This window comes from Falco punctatus (assembly GCF_963210335.1).
Source record: "Falco punctatus genome assembly, chromosome: 6".
Taxonomy (NCBI): Eukaryota; Metazoa; Chordata; class Aves; order Falconiformes; family Falconidae; genus Falco; species Falco punctatus.
The window spans coordinates 66,278,294-66,299,162 of NC_137585.1; the positions used below are offsets into that span (position 1 = coordinate 66,278,294).

At 40.0% G+C, this 20,869-nt stretch overlaps 1 protein-coding gene across 13 annotated transcripts in view; it reads left to right on the plus strand.

The window, feature by feature from the left end:
* Positions 1–20,869, plus strand: part of CELF2 (CUGBP Elav-like family member 2) — a 376,863-nt gene that overhangs the window by 309,565 nt on the left and 46,429 nt on the right. For 12 of the 13 annotated variants that reach the window (XM_080392046.1, XM_080392047.1, XM_080392051.1 and 9 more), the window contains 3 exons: positions 9,793–9,872; positions 14,764–14,922; positions 16,316–16,379. In XM_080392046.1, the coding sequence (XP_080248172.1) occupies positions 9,793–9,872; positions 14,764–14,922; positions 16,316–16,379 (303 nt within the window). The remainder of the gene's footprint in view (positions 1–9,792; positions 9,873–14,763; positions 14,923–16,315; positions 16,380–20,869) is intronic. The other variant, XM_080392044.1, reaches the window with a different exon arrangement.

Consider the following 20,869-nt stretch of genomic DNA (forward strand, 5'->3'; position numbering starts at 1 on the left):
GTAAAGTAATTTTAAGTGTGGAGCTGTGAAAACACCACTTCTGTTTCTACAGAAAAACCCACACATAGAAAGCACAGTTTATGCATTTTATTACATTTTCGAAAGGCACAGAAAAAATAATAGTATCCATTTTGCATATAGATACAGTTATAGCTATAGATAGGGGTTTTTTTACTTTTGGATCTACTTGTTTCCAGTCGGCTATAGAATCTGCAGTATTTTGTGCAACAGTTTCAGCATGGGGTTTTTTTGTTATGCGTGCAGCTCAGCTTCTTTAAAATGCCTATAAATTTCAGCAGGGGAAGTTGCAGGTATGCCTTTATTTCATGGCACTGCTTGAAAGCACTTACTGTACAAGTTCTCAATAATAAGAATTTATTGAAAAAAGTCAAGAAATAGCAAGCCCCAAGAAAATTACACACTTACAGTTATGCATGCTTAGCGTGCAACCCTAAAACTTCTGGGGCCAGGATGCAGCAGCCCCTTCAGGCAAGGGGGAGCTCAGGATCATGGCTTTTACCTTGGGTAAGACTAGGGGAAAGGTCTGAGGTTGATTTCTGCAGCTCAGTAGTGAATGTTAACTGATGGACTCAAGTGCTGTCATCATCTGTCTAGACCCAATGCTGAGGCAAAACAAGTATTTCTGCTTTTCACTGATTTTATTTTGTGAGTAGCACGGGGAAGGGGTGATGGAAGACATGAGTGGGAAAGGAGCTAAGTGACTGGTGAAATCACAAGATCTGGGCATCAGATGTTTTAAGCCCCAAACAGACCTGACTACTGAGAATCACCCAACAAAGAAATGTTTTTTTTTTTTCCTGGGATCCATAGGAATCCCACTGCATACTTGCTTTGATTCAACAGGCATTAGAGACAGTACGAGCATAGAAAAGCTAATTATGAAACTCAGTAGGGTAAGTGAAGTTGGTGGGGTAGTTTTGTTCTGGTGTAAATACCAATCTCATGATAATCAGAAACTGAGATTTTTAAGCTGTGTCACCAACATATCAGGCAAGGCAGTGTTGTCTGCTGGCCATCAGAGCCGTAGAGTTAATGTGCTGCTTTCTCCTGCCAGAGGCTGAAGATCTCAGTCCAGGTAGGTCACACACCAGCAATTGTAGCAGAGCTATATCCTGTCTGCCACTCGGGTTTATTTCGGTCACAATCACAACTGATATTCTATCATGCCCTCATGCATCATGCCTTGTTAAACTTGAATTGCTTTCTACACACCCATGTTCACACTTGAAAATGAGTTCAGCTGTGCCAACCAGGTTTTCAGGCAGATGTTTATCAGCTTCACAAAACCACCACTCCATGAGAGAAGGCAAAGTGTTGGGAAAATGGTTGATATTGCAGCTGAAATGAAAAGTGCTAAGGGAGATTTGCTGTGGAGGGAGCTTGGCAAAAATACCCCACAGGGTGAAAAGCTGCTTCACTAAAGCAAGAGGGGGAATTTATACAGTTAAATCTGTCAAAAGAGTTCCAATACTTAACAAGTTCTAATTCATGTTACCATTTCCAAGATGTTAATTCCCTTTGCCACAAACAGTATTTGTTTTCCCGGTACCCATCTGGATGTGGTTCCTTCCTAGACATGGAGGGGTGAATGAAAAATAGTCACTGTCTTGGGAAAACACTGTCCTCGCCATGCCAGAGCCTTCGGGAACTCACAGTGCTCACAGCAGTGAGATGAAAATATGGTCCAATAAACTGTTTGGCATCTCTTTCCAGTTGCATAACAAGTGCACATGATGCTATCTTGGACAAAAAGAGCTCGAGAAGTACATTTTGCTGGTATTTGTGCCAACTTTTTTTTTGTTAAAGGGTTCAGGCAAATAATCTTTGTCACCAGCAGATAGTTGCAAGGAATAGCTCGAGGTTGAACTGCTCAGTAGAACAGTTGCGGTTTGTGCTGCCTTTTTTTCTTATTAGTAATGAGCAAAAATGTTTCGGTTGGCTTTTAGGCCATGTCCACACTACAACAGCAACCTTGCCACTGGTCTGATAACAGCCTGCTGTCAGCTCGTGGGCCGGGTGTAGGGTTGTGGCGTACCACGTGGCTGCAAGAGCAAGGAGAAATCCCGTCCTGTGGCATCAAGGGAAAATGTAACACTTTGTGATGAGTGTGATATAAGTGCTAAGATAAAGAGAGAGAAGGAGAGAGACTGAACTCGTTGTCTCTGTTGTAGTTTCTAGCCAAGAGTTGACAGAACTTTAATAAAGTCACACCCATTGCTGTCACTACTGATAATGGACCATCAGCATTTCCACTCCAAATTCTTATTGTCAGCTATTTGAAACTCGTCTGTAAAACGAGGCCAAAATACTGATACAAAGCTCCAGTGGTGGAGCTGTATATTTTAGAGAAATTGGGATTTTTTTTTTCCTTGAGTCATTTTTTTCCCCACTGTTGTTTGGTCCTGCATCTAAGAAGTAATTGTTGTTTCTATCCATATCTTGTTATATTCTGGCCGGCTACAAGAAATAGGCAGCAACCAAAAGGCCTTGCCTTCCGAAGGCTCTGGGATAGTCCCTGTGAAATTAGTTGGCTGGCAGAGTGTAATTCCTAGCTGTGAAAAGTATTAAAAAATAAAAATACCCTGTTGGCTGTAGAGATAAAGAAACCAGGGACTCAACAGACATGGAGGCTGGCCACTTCAGCAGGGTTCATGGGACTAGCTAAAGAAGCTTGCCACTGCCTGCACTATATTCATTATTCAAAGAGAAGGATTCAGCCTGCAGGGTTTTTTAATCCGGCACTTTTTCTGAAGAGCTAAGTATGCTTTACAAAAATTCATGATTGTGATATCATGTGCTAAGCTTCATTATCATGAAAAAGCAGAAGTGAACTGCCTCAGATGATTAAGATTTTAAATCACTTATTGCAAACAGCTTAAGGAAACTTTCAGACCTCCTGACTCCTATCAGTATGTAATGGCTGCATGACCACAGATGCCAACACAGACAGCCATGCCATGATAGCTGGAGTGTGCAAAACCAGCCAGAAATACCCAGGTCCAATCTGTAGCTGTGCCACTGATACACTGTATTGACTGTAGGTGAGTTGGTGTCTCATCATCTCTCTGTTACCCATTCCTTAAAGTAAGGATAGCAATGCTCTACCTTTGCAAGACACTTGTTTTTAGATCAGTGGATCAATATCTCTGTATCACTCTAGGAATTATTACCATCCATAATAATGATTAAAAAAAATCTTCTTATCTTTATCACAGGAGCACCACACAGCAAATTACTCTTCTGTATTGCTAAGTGCAGATTTATAGAACAGATACCAGAAAGAAGTCAACTGGGTTAGTAGCATGCACTGAAAAAACTGCTAATAACATGTACAGACAGCTGGATATACCATGAGCATTGTGGAAAAGCTCAAAATGCATATTTCTACATCTTCTTGGCTCCTAATTGTATGATTTTTTAACAAAACATCAGCAGGCACATGGGATGAGTGAACGTTTCTGCAGACACTGATTACAAGGATTTTTTCTTTTTCCTTTCTTTACTTTAAAGAGTAAGTTAGAAATGGCATGGAGATTTATACCACGGTCAGGCAATTTAATTTCATGAAAATCCATTCATAACTTTCAAATTCAGGGCTTTTCTTGATGAATTAGTAAAAGCAAATTAGTATTTGCATCACAGTTAATTGCAGTGAAGGATAGGTGAGGAGGTTTTATACCTGTTTGGTTTTCCTTATGGATATTTACTGCTCCTTTCTGAGCTAAAGTAACGTGAAGTGCCAGCCATGGGAACAGCCTGGATTAGGGGCCACCTTCTGCCTGGTGTTCCAGTAGGTGATGGGAAGTGAGGGCAGTGGAAGTGCTGTATTTTCAGTCACTCTTCAGAAGCACCTCCATGCCTTATTTCTTTTGCTGTAATGTGGTAACGTTTTAATTTTCTTTTTTTTCCAGTCACTATGGCACATTTAGTTTTCTTTTTTCCCTGCTGAAACTCTTTTGAAGCTAGGCAGGAGCAAACACATCCAAGTGACCAGTGTCTCCGCTGGCCTTTGGCCAGAAACTACATCTCAGATTTCCATTACCGCAGCCTTGCAACAATTCCTCCCCAGAGGGAAGTCTGAAATGAAATCACTTACATGAGTTTTTATTCCAACGAGAGGATCATTGAGGCACTGTTAGAGAATGCTCTCTTTGGTACCTGTTTGATTCTGGTTTTGTGTGATTTCCAGTTACTGAAGTCTGTACTTTGCAGGGTGGCCAACTGACTGTCCAGTTAGGGATGCTTGGAGGGAACTATGCACTTGAGGAAATTTAAAATCTAGAATCTGTCATCCACTGGATAGTCAAGAGCAGTCAGTAAAGCCAAAGAGACAAGGCGTGTTTACAGGACATGCCTCTGTTACCTTTAGGTGCCTGATATGCATAAACTAAAGAGCTTCACTGTGACTTTTTCAAAATTATTTAGTTTGGGCTGAATTGTTGCACTTGGTCTCAGACCTGTCGTTCTGTGTCTTAAGCAGGACCTAATGGCCAAATGTCTGTAAAATAAACAATTGGATGTCTTAATTTGTAGTCGAAATGTATTTTAACCACTAAGACAGATTTTTGTGTGATGTCCTCATTAGAAGGCTGTTTCGCAGGCTGTTCCTTCCTTCAGACTGTATTATATTAGCACAGCATAGAAAAGGGAAAGTCTTACTTTGCAATCTCAGCTAAAAATATTTTAACACAACTAGAGCTTATTTTTATCACACTTCAATTTCCATAGCTTTTTATTTGAGCCTTATCTTTTCTTTAAATAGAGGCTTTGATCTCAGAGGATCCCAAATACTTCTTGCAGCAGGAGTATTTTGGCAGCTTTTCGCTATTGTTTCTTCACAGAAATGGAAGAAAAAATGTTTACAGTGAACGAGGAAACTGTAGTGCAACCATTACACCACCAGCTGCGCAACCACCATACGTGGTGCTGTGATGGTGCAGGTGACTTGAGAAATCTCATGAGCCTTCTACTGTGTCAGAGGGGTCACTATATATATTTATCTTTTTATCTATTTATTTATTTATTAATCTATTTAAACTTGATTACATCGGCCTTTCTTTCGTCTCCAGAACTTTCAAGGCATGGTTTTAAACTTCCCTTTTTAACTCTTGGCCTGATTCAAAAATATCTAGGGGTTTTGCATCTGTCTTTGGCTTCATTGAGTATTTGGGGGCTTTAAAACCTCTGGTGGACCATGGTAGTTTTATGTGGGAGGTTTCTTGTGCAGGTGTGAAACCTTAATTTGAGGCTTCCATGTGTGAAAATGTTCTACTTCACTTACAGCTCACAAGTATTGATGTTATGTTAAGGTGTGCATGAACATTTCAAAACGTACTATGGAAGCTGGAGATGAGAAGAATCAAGTGAAGCCAGAGCTGAAATAGGGCAGTGGCAATAATTCACTTGCTGGAGCAGCAAGCCCTAGGTTTGGGATGGCACAGGTCGAGGAGGGAGCTTGTCAAATTCCACAGCTTCTTCAAAATTCCCTTTCAGTTTGGGATGGGAGGGGGCAACCCTGTGAGTTTAGATGTTCTCTCAGCCAAGATGGCAAAGGTGATCATGTGCTCCAAAATACCTTCCGTGACAGGGCTGGGTGCCTGCCCTCCATTCTGCTTAGCAGAAGGAAGTTGCTTCGAGCAGCCTTTCCCCAGTCAGTCATTTGTCTGACGGAGGGGGTGAAAGGCAGCCTTGGAGAAATGACTAAAACTCTTAGACCTCCCTTCTCCCTCCCCTTTTGTTCTGGTAGTGATCTCTGACACTTTGAAACCAGATGTGATAAATAATTGCAAGGTGACTTACAGGTTGGCTGCATTTCCGAAATGATTTTTTTTTTTTTTTTGGGTGGTTAGGTAGCTGGTGGTACAATACAAAGTAATTTCAAGGCATTCACTATAGAAATATCCCCCTCTCCATGTTTTTTTCCCCAGAGAGCTCCACAGCTCCAGTAAGAAGGGAGTTATTGAGGCATCAGGATTCAGTATGGTAGAACAGAAATAGTTTGCTTGTAGCTATTGGTCTGGAAGACCTCGGCCCACAGCCCTACGCTCAGTGCAGTGTTTCACAGGAGGAGGTAGGAGGCCATGGAAATCTTTCTTGTTTCCTTGCAACATGAGGCATGCAATCTTATTAGTCTTGTCCTCTTTATAATTGTGATTTACGGTCCCAGAGCTGGCAGTATGTTCCCAAAACACCACCTGTGTCTGTGAGATACTGTGAGTGAGAGCACGCTGAAAAGGGTTTTCCCAGCCCCTCAGAAACTGCTGTGGCAAGAGCACAGGATGGCTCAGGCAGAGCTCACCTGGCTTAAACAAGTGAAATCCAGTGTCCTTTGACACCAACTTCTAATTAAATTCTAGGTGCCCAGCAAAACCATGCTCCTAAAGTGCATATGTACCTCATATAGGAAAATAAAGGCACTGCCATTGACTGCGCGGGAGAATACAGGCGTCTCAGAACAGCTTTTCTGAATTTTTGGAGCCAAGAGTGGTTCCAAAGAATGTTTATCAATATGGTGATAGGCGCTTTATGTTTATAAATATAAATTTATATATCAGCTTTTCTGAATACCTGAATTATAGATGCAAGTTGAGTGTTTAGGTGACTGAATCCTATGACAGAGGCTTGACTCCCCTCCAGCGCGGCAGCCTGGTGGTGAAGGAGAGGATCCCATGGTTCACACGTATTAAACATATAAGATCCCATGGATCACACGTAATAAAATACATCTGCACACATAATAAATGTAAAAGTTTTGCGTGTGAGTGGCTGGGTTTGGTAGCTGAAAAAATAACCCTTGAATGTGAATACATGTAGCAATGTCCAGAAAGGTGGTTAAATTAGCTAGCATTTAATTGGGGTGCTTGATGGTAACAACTGAAGGTCTAGGTTTTCCAGTAATTTAGTAATAAGGTTGTCTACTGAATTTTTACCATGGTTATTGAGGCAAATTGGGTATTTACTGTGCAAATAGCCAATGTCCAACGGTGGGAAATGGCCTGCCGACTGGAAATAACAAGGAGACCTAACCTTGTAGCCTCTGACTGGTGAACCATAATTAAAATGCAGTCCTGTCTTCTCTGTGGAATGCTGTTTCCAAATGCTCATATTCCAGCCACATAGCCTCATCCATCAGGCATTCCCTTTGCCCAGAGAACAAGTTTCTTTCAAATTGGTAGCTCGCTTATATGGCACTTTACAGAGATCTGCTGCAAAGGTCTTTTTGCTCCATGACAAAGGCAGCGGGATCCACACGAACGGATTTGGGCTGAGGGACAAGGAGGGAGGTTTTGCGGTAGCGCTGGGTGCTGAAAGTCCCCAGCAGCTGAGTGTTGGGGTTAAAAAGAGAAAAAGCTGAAGGCAGGGAAGAGAGAGTCTGCTTTGTCTCAAGAGGAGTGCAGCTTTATTTCTCTGCTGATTCACATTTCTTTTGAGACCTGCTAATTGCAACATCTCTCAGTAAGTTAGTTACAGCAGTACTGCTGGGTAGAAATTGTGATAAATGCATAAACTGTGTCTTATTGATTTTTGTTGACATTTTACATGCTTCTTATGCATTCTAAACCTCCATTCAGTAATTGTCACTATGGTACACAGTCCTGGATAATGAGAGCAAAAGAAATGAATGAAGCAGTTTCTTGACCATTATAAACAATATTATTCAAGGCTCTGTATGGGGTTTCTCGCCTGCCCTCCAGTATATCTCTGTTTGTGCTCATCCCCCATTGAATTTGCAAGACGAGAAATGAAAACCCTTGGTGTTATTCCCTCTGCTAATGATAATAACAGAAAAGTTTCTAAGAGAGATTACTTGGAGACAGATGGTAAATTTGGGCCTCTCTAATTTTAGTGCACAGCAGCAATATGGAATCTAGTGGAGGTACTGTAGTTTATTTACCATTCTACTGCACATGTTGTCTAGATCACCATACAGAAAGCCATTTAGTTGCATCATTTTCTTTGACAGAAATGTGTTGCTGAATAAGAATAGTATAGAAACACGTCGTGTGGCTAAACAGCAGTAAGAAATCACCAGCTGTTATGTTACCTAAGAAATATGTAGAGTCACAACACGGCTGTGAAGTTTGAGTAAAAGAACTCTGACTTCTGATTTTATGATGCTCATCTGTCAGTCGGAGATGCTTAAGCCACCTTAGGTTCTCTTGTATCAAGGGCCTTCACATTAAAAAGGGAAAAAAATAAAAATACTGCATGATGCAAAAATGCATTGACTTTATTTTCATGACTAGATGTAGTGCTTTTGGGTAATGAACAGGCATTGCTTTCTCTTACTGTTGTTTGATTAAAATGTGAATACAGTCTTGACTTGATAATCTTACCAGGTACATACGCAGCAAAAAAGAAAAGGTATTTTACGCCTCAAATTGATCTGCATAAACCAAACAATCTGTTGCTTGTTGGATTGCAAAATGGTTTATTTTGCCCATTGGCCACAGGGGCAACAATATTGTATTTTTGATGCCAGAATGTAGCTTTCATGCATTAGCTCTGAAATGACAATATGCTTGAGCCTCTCAGTGCTTAGATTTGCTTCATTTGGAAATCTTTTAAGTAGTAATAATAATAATCATGTTTTGAGGAAATTGAGTGGAACACTAAATTATTCTCTGAAACCTAAGTTCAAACTGTGCAAGGCTAAGGGAGCTGAAAATCAATGCACTTTTAAAGTCATTAGAGATCACAAGTGAAATAAGTCTGTGTTGCTTTAGCTAAGCTTTTAGTGTGCCATGGTATTATTACAAAATCAGCCTGAATCTGCATTAATTTCACAGTCTTTTTCTTTAAGATGCCCAAGGGTGCATGAAGAATAAAATGTAAATCTCAGAAGGCAATGTTTTTATTGGTCAAAAGGGCAGTGAGTCATGCACTAAAAAAGTTGACCTGTACCATGCCCAGTGTAGGTATGACTGACAATAGTAGAGTGGTGGAAAAATAGCCCAGGCATTAACCTACTGGCTTTTCATTATGATTTAAAAGGCCTGAGGAGGGAGAAAAGTGACTTTTCAGTTATTCAGGTATATAGCTTCAGAACTGTTCGAGTTGGTGGTAGCTTTCGTAGATCAAAGAATTATGCTCGTACCTAGGAGTCAGAGAAACAAAAAGCATAAAGATTTTTATTTTTAATATGTTACTTTCTTAAATGTTGAGATTCCACCTACATTACTGAATTTTGTCTGAGTGTTTTCACACTTAGTCGCAGGCAACACAAGTGGAGTTTTTCTCATCCTTATTTGTATGGTTGTTCCTGGTGCATCACAGAAATATGAGACATTATGGACTCCTTTATCAAATTCCCAGTTCAGCTGCCAGTGATGCCAGTCATTCATTCACGATCCACAACTTACCTGCACAAAAGCTGTAACAAGCAATTGTTAATATCTGGTCTGAACAGACTAAACTATGCAATCCAAAGTCTACAGAAAAGCCTTACTTATTTCAAACCCTGTGGCTAAAGAACAAAAACAACAACAACAACAACAAAAACTGGAAAATAAACCCTGACTAATTAAAGGAAAAATCCTTGTCTCTTCACCCATCCACACCTAATTTTTTTTTTTTTTCTTTCATCTATGGTCAGATTAGCAAGTCAGCACTGTCGATAAATAAACTAGAGAAGTTGTTTATTTTTATGTACTACTGAGAACAGTGTCGTCTTGTGGCCGTTCTCGTAGACTGTGTTGGTTTAACAAGCGTCCAACCCTTTTGTCTTGTTGTTTTTTGTCTTTCCTGCTCCCTGTCCCCTTGTTCCCACAGGCTGTGCGTTTGTCACATTTTCTACAAGGGCAATGGCACAGAATGCAATCAAAGCCATGCACCAGTCTCAGACCATGGAGGTACAGTACTGTATCATTTGCCCTTTCTTTGTTTTCTTTGTGCAAATGATTGCGAATGGTAAAGCCATGCTCTCCTGGATCAGATCAGACACATGACAATCACAGATTTAAACTTTTTACCAAGTCACTCTATCTGTCTTTGTGAAGCTTATTTTTCTGAATGACCTGGAAGCGTGCAATAAGGTTGCTGTGTGGTATCCAAACACAGCTCTTGATCCTGTTTTCAGTGGCATTCGGCAGAAAATAAAAATGCTGTCAAGACCGCTCCTCAGTCACACTCAGAGTGTATCTGATGAGTAAATTACTTTCAACACACCGCCCCCACCCCACCCCGAAAACTCGACGATTCTTTTAAATAGATTTTGAAGTGTTGTGGTTTGCAGTGCTCTGAGAAGAAGCTCAAGATATTTAACCTGGCCATGCTGAGTTACTAGTGCATGTGTTTTTCTGCAAATAGAATCTCTTTTTAAGTTAATATAATTTATCCTCCTTCGTGTAGCCAATAAAAATGCTAACGATGACAGAGCATACCGAAGTGTGGCACTTCCTGCAGAGTGCCATCGTGGCTGGCCCCTCGCAAGCAACACTCTTTATTTCCTTCCAAACTGCCTCTACGGCCTCGTATTTTATCACGATAAGCAACAGAAAACTTTAAACCTGTTCACTTAACGTGAATATAACTGCAGGCTACCGATCCGTTCATTGGAGTGGTTAGCGAATGCCACAGCTTGTCTGGCAATCTCAAAAATTTTTTCAGTCTGTGATTTTTGTCATGGTCTTTCAGAATTTTGCACAAAACCCCGCACAAGTATGAAGTCTTTACTTACTCTGGATCTTCTAGCTTATCATTGGAGAGTGCATGTTATACTGTATTATGTATACTGTATCTTCGTGTAGTGATGATTTTTCTCAGAGGTGGCATTGATGTTATGTGCACTTGTTTTATTTATTTATTTATTTATTTATTTCACCAGGACCTTTCAATTTTATTTTTTTTTCCTCAGTGATTTTTCTTTGCAATGCTCTAGTCTCCCAAAGCATGCTGGGTGCTAAACAATCATTATTGCGTCATGTCGTTGAGCTGCTTTGTGTAACGAGCCAAGGGGGGAGACCAAGGGTGGAAGGGTGGACAGAGGAGAAGAAGGAGAAGATAAAAATCAAGCCAGTGCATGAAAATGTCTCTTAACTGTTTCCTGTGTACTACAAGTAATGATACCAGCATTGCAAAGCTATTGTCTTTCCAAACATCACGTTTGAATTTGGTTGAGCTTCTTTTATAATCAATGTGTTTTCTTTTCAGTGCAATGCATTTTTAGACCCTGAGTGTACAGTTTTAGATGAGAATCTGCCAATGAGATGAGAATAATTTAAACGATCTTTACTAGAAAGCTGCTGTTACAGAAGCTATGCAGTCTGACAGTATATTGTGAAAAAACTGCCACTTTGAGTCTCTGAAATAATACTCGTAGTAAATTGTCTGCCATGCACTGCTCCATTATTTAGAGCTATACGTTTTGCTGGGTTTGATTCCAAGTAAAAAGGAAATGTTTATTGGTAATACTGTGTTTTACCTATATTTTCCATGTGTTTTAATGTATTTTTCTGTCTAGCAAAATGAACTTTACACAGCTCTACATCAGAAGATGGTAAAATTAAAGAGATAATACCTCCCAGACAAATTCTTCCATTCTTCTGTTGTACGCAGCACTCCAACAGAGGCTGTACTTTGATGTGATACTCCTATTGACTTTAGTTCTATAGAATGGTTACTCTTGGATCAAAATACTTCTCAACACCTTTAGAGACGTCATCAATGAGATCCCCAAATTGGCCAGGTGATTCCAAATATTTTGCAATTTGAACATCTGGGTCTTTGTGTCAGTTGAGCTTAGGCTGAGAGTCCCTTCTTGGAGAGAAGCAGTACACCCTCCAGCTCCATGGCTGAGGGACTCAACGGAGTCTGTTCCTACTGTTTTGACAACACAAAGAAAAATGTGAAGGCAGCACCAGCTGTTGGGAAGAAAATGGCACTGAATGGCATGGAGATACCAAGCCATTGAATCAGGAAGGGAGATGCACCTTGGGTATGTGCTGGGAGCTTCCTCTCAAGGTAGAAAATGGAAGAGCATAAAACAGAAATCACCCTTTAAGCAAAAAAAAAAAATTGCTCGCTTTTGCCAATACTCTTCTAGTAAAAAGATAACTTGGGTTTGCTAGTGTTAAATCTCAACTCAGCCTGAAACAGTGGCCCTTGGACACTTTTGTTTCCTGTTCTTTTGCAAACAGAAGTGGGCTTGGGGGACAATATATAGCACACAAGTATGTTTCAACCCAAATACTGCAGATTTTTTTTTTCTGATTTCATTGTTTTCAGTTCTTTGGCACGCATCATTGAACAAGATGAATTTCCAAAGTGGGCTAAGCACGAGCAATGGGGATGTTAAGTCCAGATCAACACGTCTCATAGAATAATGAATTCTCTTACTTCTCTTTCCACCTGACTTTCTGACCTGGTGAAATCAACTGATTTTAAAAACGTAATTGCTGCTCTAGAGTTTTTGCTCTTCTATCTCATTTCTATGGAAGTTTTTTGTTTGTTTAAGGCATTCAAATGCAGCACCAGTATGAGACACTAATTTGTTATCATGGAGTAAATTTGATGAAACAATAACAACCCTTTTCTCATATAGAGCCACTTGCTACATATAATTTCAGTCTTCAGAATGTTTGCTCTCTTGAAAATGATGAAGCGATGAAATATAGAGCAGACAGTGAAAAAATGAATTATAGATTCATAAATTGCAGAGATAGTTTTTACACAATTTACTGACATTTAAGCATTCATAAATACGATGTCAGCTGTAGTGTTGAATGCTGAGCTGCTGAACTGAGAACTGAAATAGCTATATGATATTTCTTCCTTTGAAATTAATTCTATTTCTTTGGAAATAGATTTGATTCTCCTGTACATCTAGGTAGAAGGTAGTAAGTTCTGGTTGTTCTTAGACCAGTGCTGTCAAACCTCCTATTAAATAGAAAGACCTTGGTTTTTTTATTAGTGAAACCAGGAAAAAGTCTTTCTCACACACACACACAAAATTCTCTTTTTTACCCTAAAGGGTCTTGTTTTTAATATTAGTATAAAAATCACTGGAGAGAGGTAATTGTGTAACAAGCTGACTCCTTCCTAATCTTTATTTGATTGCTGGAGTGGTATGTATCTCCTTTCTTTCTCACTAAAACACTGAAAGACATTTTTACAATGAAACACACAGGAAAGGAGTTGGAGGTGGAATAATAAATCACAAGTGATGATTTTCTAAGGTAGTTCTAAAGGAACAGTATTGATGGGACATCTTCATACAAGAGATATTATTATTGTGGTTTATTTCGTCTTTTTGTCTGTTGATTGTGAATATTCTTATCATTTGTCCTGGTGTGAAGTTCTTCAGAGAAAAGGTACACAGCTGCTTTTTGTAAACAATAGAGGCCAGGAACTTTTCTGAAGATGTTCACAGTGTTACGAGAGCAGTCATGGGAAGAGTTAGGTTAAGTACAACGCTGCTCTGCATCCCACTCTACACACTTTGGCTTAAGCGCTGCTGTGTTTTTTGGACTGAGTCACCTTTCACTCATACCATTGTGTTTAGATTGAAGTTAGACAAGAAATTAGTATAACAAAGCATGGCGAGTGGAGGGAAGTTATTTATCGGATCCTATGAAACTGGAAAACAGTATGAAATGGATTGACAGTTTCTATGACTCACAAAATGCTTAAATTAATTTGAAGAACTGAATCATTGCAAGATATAGTTTGCTCCCTTGATTTGAAAAAATGAAGACTTGAAAGGTTAAAATATGAAAAATTTGTTAGCAGGGGGGAAAATAGACCGAAAGTGACAGAGGCATTCTTCGTATTCATGTGTCACGTTCTCTTAGTGACTTTGCCCAGGAATATCGAACCTGCAGTCCAAGGGAATATTCGGCTTACCTCAAAAGTCCATCTGGTCCATGACATCCTATGTGTTCTCAGGGGTCCCTCAGACGGGATGAAGAGTAGGCTGCAGACCAGATCTCTAGTTCTTTCTTACAGCTCCCCTATTTTCTAATGTGCCTTACAGCCCTCCCATAACATGTAACAAGAGGGTCATAGAAGCAATAGAAGAAATGGTGGCAATCAGGAATGGGCTGCTCTCACCAGAACTAGTCACTTTTGGTCTGCATTCTGCCCTTTGTTCAGTTCTCAAAGGTGCTTGATACAAAGCGTGCCCGGGAGCAGACCGCAGGTGGGTGCATTGTCCAAGCAGCATCGCCCTTTGTACTCACTTGGGACTGGGGGTCCTTGGTATGGAGAGGACCGGTGACCCACTGATGATGGTCTCTGAAGTAAATCCGCTGCTCACAGTATATTTACATAGGGTACACAAGCCAGCTGCATCGAGCGTGACTGCACAGCCAGACGGTGGTGGCCGGGTGGTGTTGGCTGTGTGGTCCCTGGCAGCAGGGAGGTTGGACACCTCTACCTTTGGCGATGCCTTGAAAACAGACTGCAGGCAAAGCATCACGTCCATCTCATCAGCTGTGAAGCTTAATTAAAGAGGACTGGTACATTTCGCTATCTCTGGCAGCAATTTTGATAGCTGGAAGGAAAAGAGAGCCTGAGGAAAAGTGCTTGATAAAAAGAACTGGAGAATCAATAATTTTTGCATAGCCTTTTTTCCTAAGAAGCTGAAAACCTTAGTCCTTGTGCTCCTACGTATGCCAGACAGAGAGGGTGAGCAATCGGGACATGCCATTGCTGGTGGCCCTGTGGGACGTGGCTGAGCTCACGGTGTGAGGGTGACTCGGTGTGATTTAACGCTTCTGTCTTTCCTGATCTGTCTAACCACAGGGCTGCTCTTCGCCAATCGTGGTGAAGTTTGCCGATACCCAAAAGGACAAGGAGCAGCGGCGTTTGCAGCAGCAGTTGGCACAGCAGATGCAACAGCTCAATACTGCCACTTGGGGAAACCTCACAGGTCTTGGAGGACTCACACCACAGTATCTAGCTGTAAGTTCATTTCAGAGGCGGTGTCTATATTCTGCTGTATTTATTTTAGAACGATGGTAAATCAGCTATAGTAAAGTCCCTGCAATAAGTATCCTCCAGGATATGTAGCATGTCGTCTTCTACATAAAAAAATGCTGTATGTTTATCACATGGTCTAAAAATAAGTAACAGGAACGAGAATTTGAATAAACATTTCAAGATGTGTCAGTGCTATCCAAAGGAAGCATTTAAAGTTTACTCATGCTGCAAAATAAAATTTGATTCCATTAGTTTTATTGTTCTTTTCAATGTTAGAATCTGGTTTTTATAGCTGGAATAAAATTTAAGTTCTTTCTGAGGGGAGGACAGATAGGCAGCTGAGCACTGTAGGGGCCCTATCTGTATGGTACAGCCTCTAAACTAGATGGTTGCTGTTCAGTCCTCTAATTTTGCACATTTTCATTTGGAAGCGGCTTTCACTTTAACGCATGGTCCTCTTAACACTAAATGTGCGTGGCTCATGATACCTCGTAGAGAAAGTGAAGATGGTAGGGGAAAGCCACTTGTTTCTCATAAATTTAAGATGGTCTTTTCCATTTGTAATGTGAGGAAGAGGCGTTAGCTGCTGCCCCTGTTGGAGAACTTGGAAATCCAGAGCCACCTCTCTTAGGTCTTGGATGGCCCAGAGAGACGCCCCTGCAGCACAGCTGAGAGGGGCCTCTGACCTCTGTGGCTCTGGAGTTGAGAGGTCTGGTTGAGCAGCTTTTGGATAACTTGGCAGTTCCCAATGGTTCCAAGTTAGACAAATAGATGCATCCATATATATTTACTGTGTATGCATAAATACGTCATTTGTAAGAGTGCAGTGCTTTGGTATAGCGATATAATTATAAACAGCCATTTACCTGGCAATTAAAAATATATATTATTACTGAGGTAGGCTGAACTGTCATATACAAACACTAAGTCTAATGAGTATCTGTGTGCTTGATTCATAAAGATAATAAAGAAAAAACTGAATTCAGGGCAATGGGGGAGAATGGACCATGATTGACAGAGATGAGTTATGGTAACTACTAGACTACAGAGGGTTGTAATTAGTCACGCTATGTTGGTTTAAATAGATTTAACACCTGGTTGTTAAAAAGAATAAATTGATTAATTGTTTTAAAGCAGCCATGTTATTGAGTTTCCCTTGTGTCTCTGTGTTTCTTAATAGAGATTACACATTAATATGGATTTACAGCATTGACTCTAGGGATGTTCATTCTGACAATAGAGAGAAGCAAGAGACTGTATAAATGTAAAGGAAAGCATAAATACTTGAAATGTGAAATGATAGCTCATTTTAGTTTTATCTTTGTTTGTTACATTGATGTCAGGTAGATTGCTGTATTGTGTTGTTACTTTGCAGCTTCTGCAGCAAGCAACTTCCTCCAGTAACTTGGGTGCCTTCAGCGGCATTCAGCAAATGGCCGGTAAGTTAAAAACCATTTCATTTTGCTCCAGCTATGTTTTGTATTCTCAAGCTATTGAATTTTGTACCTCTAATAATCACATTGTCAGGGGTGTGGGGGGGGTGTTGTGTATTAAATGTGACAGATGTATTGGCAGGGGACAGCTTGCGGTTCAACATCAATAGAAACACTTTCTCCCCTCTTTCAGAAACTGAAATTAAACCCAGAGCTCCCAGGTTGTGCAAACAGTTTGTCTTGCATTAGTCACCTGCCATTTGTCCAAAGTAACCAATTGTAAATTGCAGGAGAGCTCTTAGTCCCTGCAGCCGCATCCTACCCTATGAAAAGTGTCAGTAAAGCAACAGCAGGATTACATTCTAATTTCCAGTGAGATTTCCGTGTCCTGAAAAATCAAATTAATGGCAGCCCTCAAACATTGTAATAATAGGTGGTGAATGAAAATGTTCTGACCTTTTTAATGAAACCCAAGATTACAGACCTACCTTCAGTATGAATTTTCAGGCTCCTTTTATAGTAATCGAAAATTAACTGGGTGCCTTTTGGACTTTGGAACCCTAGTTGACAAAATTACACAACAAAAGATTTTACGTAAAAGTATAATCTTTAGTTGGGAGGAAAAAAGAAAGAAAGGCAAAGGGGGAAAAAAATCAAAGTGTGAGCAGATTTGAAAGCCAGCTAGTTGAAGGGTTTCTTAGTAATGAGCTGTGTGCCAGTAGTAACTGATGTGTAGTGATTAGCAAAAGGTCACTCCCACTGTGTGACCTACCATGCTGATACCCTAACTTAACATGATGCTAGAGAAGGCAGCATGTGCAGTAAATCAGAGCACAGATGCACATTATGCCTGCCGCGAGAAACTGTTAAAAAGCTTTTTTTTCTTGTTAGAGGGAAGGAGGAAAAAAAAAAAAAAAAAAAGCACAAACCCCCTAAATTGCTACATTAGTTTATTTTAATCATGAACCCACTGAATCAATGAAATACAACATTGTACTTGCCTCATCATCACAAAACAAGGGCTAAAATATTCAGAAGTCTTTATGAACACCATTTTCACACTCTTCTTTTAATCTTGGTCTTTTGCTTCTTCTGATTCTGCTTTGAATGAAGCCTGAAATACTTTAACAAGTATAGATATACTGCACTGTATAGCTGTACCCCACAGGTATTCTTTGCTCAATCGTTATATTATGCCATTATTGCGGTGACATCAGAGACTAATGTGAACCTGCTGTCTGACAATATAAATTGGCCTACAGATGACAATATCTCTGAATTATTCTCTCTTCCTCAGACCTGCTGGCAGTGCTTGCTGGTTCTATTATGTTACACTTGCAATCTAGCATTTTTTCATCAAAAAAATGTATCTTAATATGATAAACAGAACAGAGGGTTTCAGTAACAGTTTTATACTTGGCAGTTTTGGAAGAGGCTTTGAGCTCAGATTGTGTTTTAATGTTTTCATATTTGGTTAGGTCTACAAAATGAAAAAATTGAGACACCAAGGAAAAATAATGTGATATCCATTGTGTTACGTGCACCTGAGAAGTTTTCTATTGCTGTTTCTCACTGTTAATGTAGATTCAGCTTTGTTTTTAGGAACTGTGTTGAAACTAAGAATTTTAGTCAAGTAATTTCAGAATGGGCTCTCAATCCAGGATGTGATTTATTCTCTGAACATCATATGGTCTTGATACTAGTAGAAAATCATCTTAAGAAATCGTAGTGGCACATCATTGTTACTTGAGGGATATACCTTCTCAACTAAGATTAGATTGCTAATGCACTCATCTATGGGATAATTTAATGACTGACTGCCTCCCATGGAAAGTATGTACTTTTTATCTTATATTCGTGTTATCAAAACAGCTTGACGTTTACTCCTTTCTTTCCCCAAAACATGTAAGCCTTAAACCTTTCTGTTCAAGGAAAAATTAATGATACTAAATTTCTCCCTGTGCTGGAGCTCTACATGAAAGTGCCAAAGACTAAGCACTATTTCATCATTAGGGCTGAGAGTTCATGTCCTCTCCTCAGAAATCATGCAGTACTATGTCGTGCAGTGCATCTACTATTAAAGATCTGTGTATTTTATTTTGTGAAAGGAGCAGAAAATACTCCTGCGTCTGCAGCAAGATCTTGCATTCCCTGCTGAAGGCATCCTTGAATGTCTGTAAAGGCCTAGAGTTTTTTAACTTAAGCTGTGTATGTTCATGTTACAAAGATTAATATAATATGTGTTTCCACATTGACTATAGCTTGCCTATTAATATAGTATTTCAAGATGAGGAATAACATCTAAACACAATTGAGTGAGGAGCTAAAGAAGATCCGTCATTGCAGCTTACAAGTTCTTTGAACTTTATGTTTGAGGGGTCCAGCTTTTCTCTTTGAAGACATTGGGTGTGCTTACCACATAATTCAGACACTAAAAGTTTGATCAAAAGCAACGTAAGCCATTGCAATTTCACTCTTACTTACATGTCAGGGCTCTAACGCTTCTTTTGTGCTCAAGTCTTGATGAAGACATGGTTTACTAAATTAGGACTTCTAATACAGCCACACCCCCTTGTGCAAAATTAGGGACCTTTGGATCTGCAAGTATTTATGTGTACTGCTAAAGCTCGTGTTGTCTCTGTGCTGAACAGAAAGGACACAGTACACACCCTGCTGCGCACGTGAAGAAATATTGGCCATGCAGTCCTCAGCGATAATATTTCTTAAAGCAATTTTCTTTGCCAGCCCAGCAAAAACACTGGTGTTCAGTGTGAAGTTTCAAATTTGCTTTCCCCGATATCATGCCTCAGTCTGGTTAAAGCAGTTTTTATGTGGCAAAAGCAGGGTTCTTTGGTTTTGTTGAAAGGAGTTTTCCAGGCAGTTCTGGTTGAAGATAATTGGAATTTGTTGATTGGTTTGTTTATTTGGGAGCTGGGGATCCAATCCAAAGAAAGAGGGGTATTTTTTTTCAAGAACTCACTAACATACAGACATTAAACACACAGAGCATCAGCTTTAAAAGTGAATGCTGTTCTTGCCGTAGCAGCCCACTGGCACAACTGCATGTTCAGTATTGCCATTGCCCTGTGCTCATAAACCGTGTGTGAAGTCCAAGCAAGTCATGGAACTGGTTTAACTAACATCTGTGAGATATTAAAATTTGAGAGACAAAAGTTGTAGTTTACCATTCAGCTTTCCAGTCTTTGGGGTTCCACGATTGATTTTTCACATTTTTCAATAAAAATCTTGATGAAATTGTTTTCTTTCAGGAGCCATGCCAAAGAAAACAATGCAATATGCCAAGACTGGTAATAAAGTTGGTAGAGTTGGCAACGCTGCCTTTGGTCTTGCAGTAATCCCCTGGCCTTAACGACAGGAGCTAACCCTACCTTGCCAAACTCCGCTTCACTGTCCTTTGTAAAGCATGCAAGCACATGCCATTGTCATGTGTGAATTTTACAGTGAGCACTTCCTCACTTTCCCTCCCCTCCTCTGATACCTGCTAATGCCAATTTAAAGGCAATGTTTCTCTTACATGTATCTCAAGCTTCAGTGTCTAGCCTGTGCTTTGTCTTTGGGGAAGGCTAATAATGTAGATGAATTACATTATGTGATTTGGTTGTCTTACTTTAAAAAGACAATGCAAGCTACATTAAGCACTAGCAACCTTTCAAGCAAAAAAGATTCCTCCTTCAAATATATACAAATTGCATGGAAAGCTTGGTTCAAAGGAGATAGAAGTTGCTTGAATGTTTGCATTGAATTTGGCTGTCGCTGGATCAGGTCCCAAAAGCTGCAGTTATTTAAACCAACCTGCCTGTTTAAGAACCTGGAAAGCACTATACAGGTGTATTAAACAGGGAGGTTTTCTATTACATAGGGTGATTGTAGAAAACCGAAATGTTCAAAAATATACGATGTCTGAAGATTTTCTATCGTCCATTATTGTAAAATGTTTTGGCAGGAATAAACATTCTCTCATACAGAAATATTTCTAGATGTGTGGCAATACAGGACATATAAACATGTACAAGTACCCATAAAAGACACAAAGGGACTCTCTTAATTTCATTGAACAGACAGTGTATTTTGCTTTCTGAGGTCACGCAGAAGAAGAAGCCATGCTTTTGGCTTTTCTTGCTTTGGCTTTCAGATCCCTAAACCCTCTACACCTGGGACTTCTTGTATTTTTCCAATGTATGGGGTTTTTTCCAAGGCCTTTCCAAACTCTCTCACAGTTTGGTTGCATTTTGGGTTGAACTTCTGGCTCTTTGTGAGCCCTGTTCAATCCATTTCACCCTTCTTCTGTTACCCAAGCCAGATTTCCTCCTGTTGCAGGGTCTGTAGGAGCAGATGGGTGAGAGAAACTCTGCAAGGTTCTGCTTTCTGAATATTTTCCTCTAATTGTTGGATTGGCTCAGTGGATCTGGAGGGACCAGTTGGAAGCCAGGACCATCTGCACAAAAGCTCTATACTTTCGCATTGGCCCAAGGATC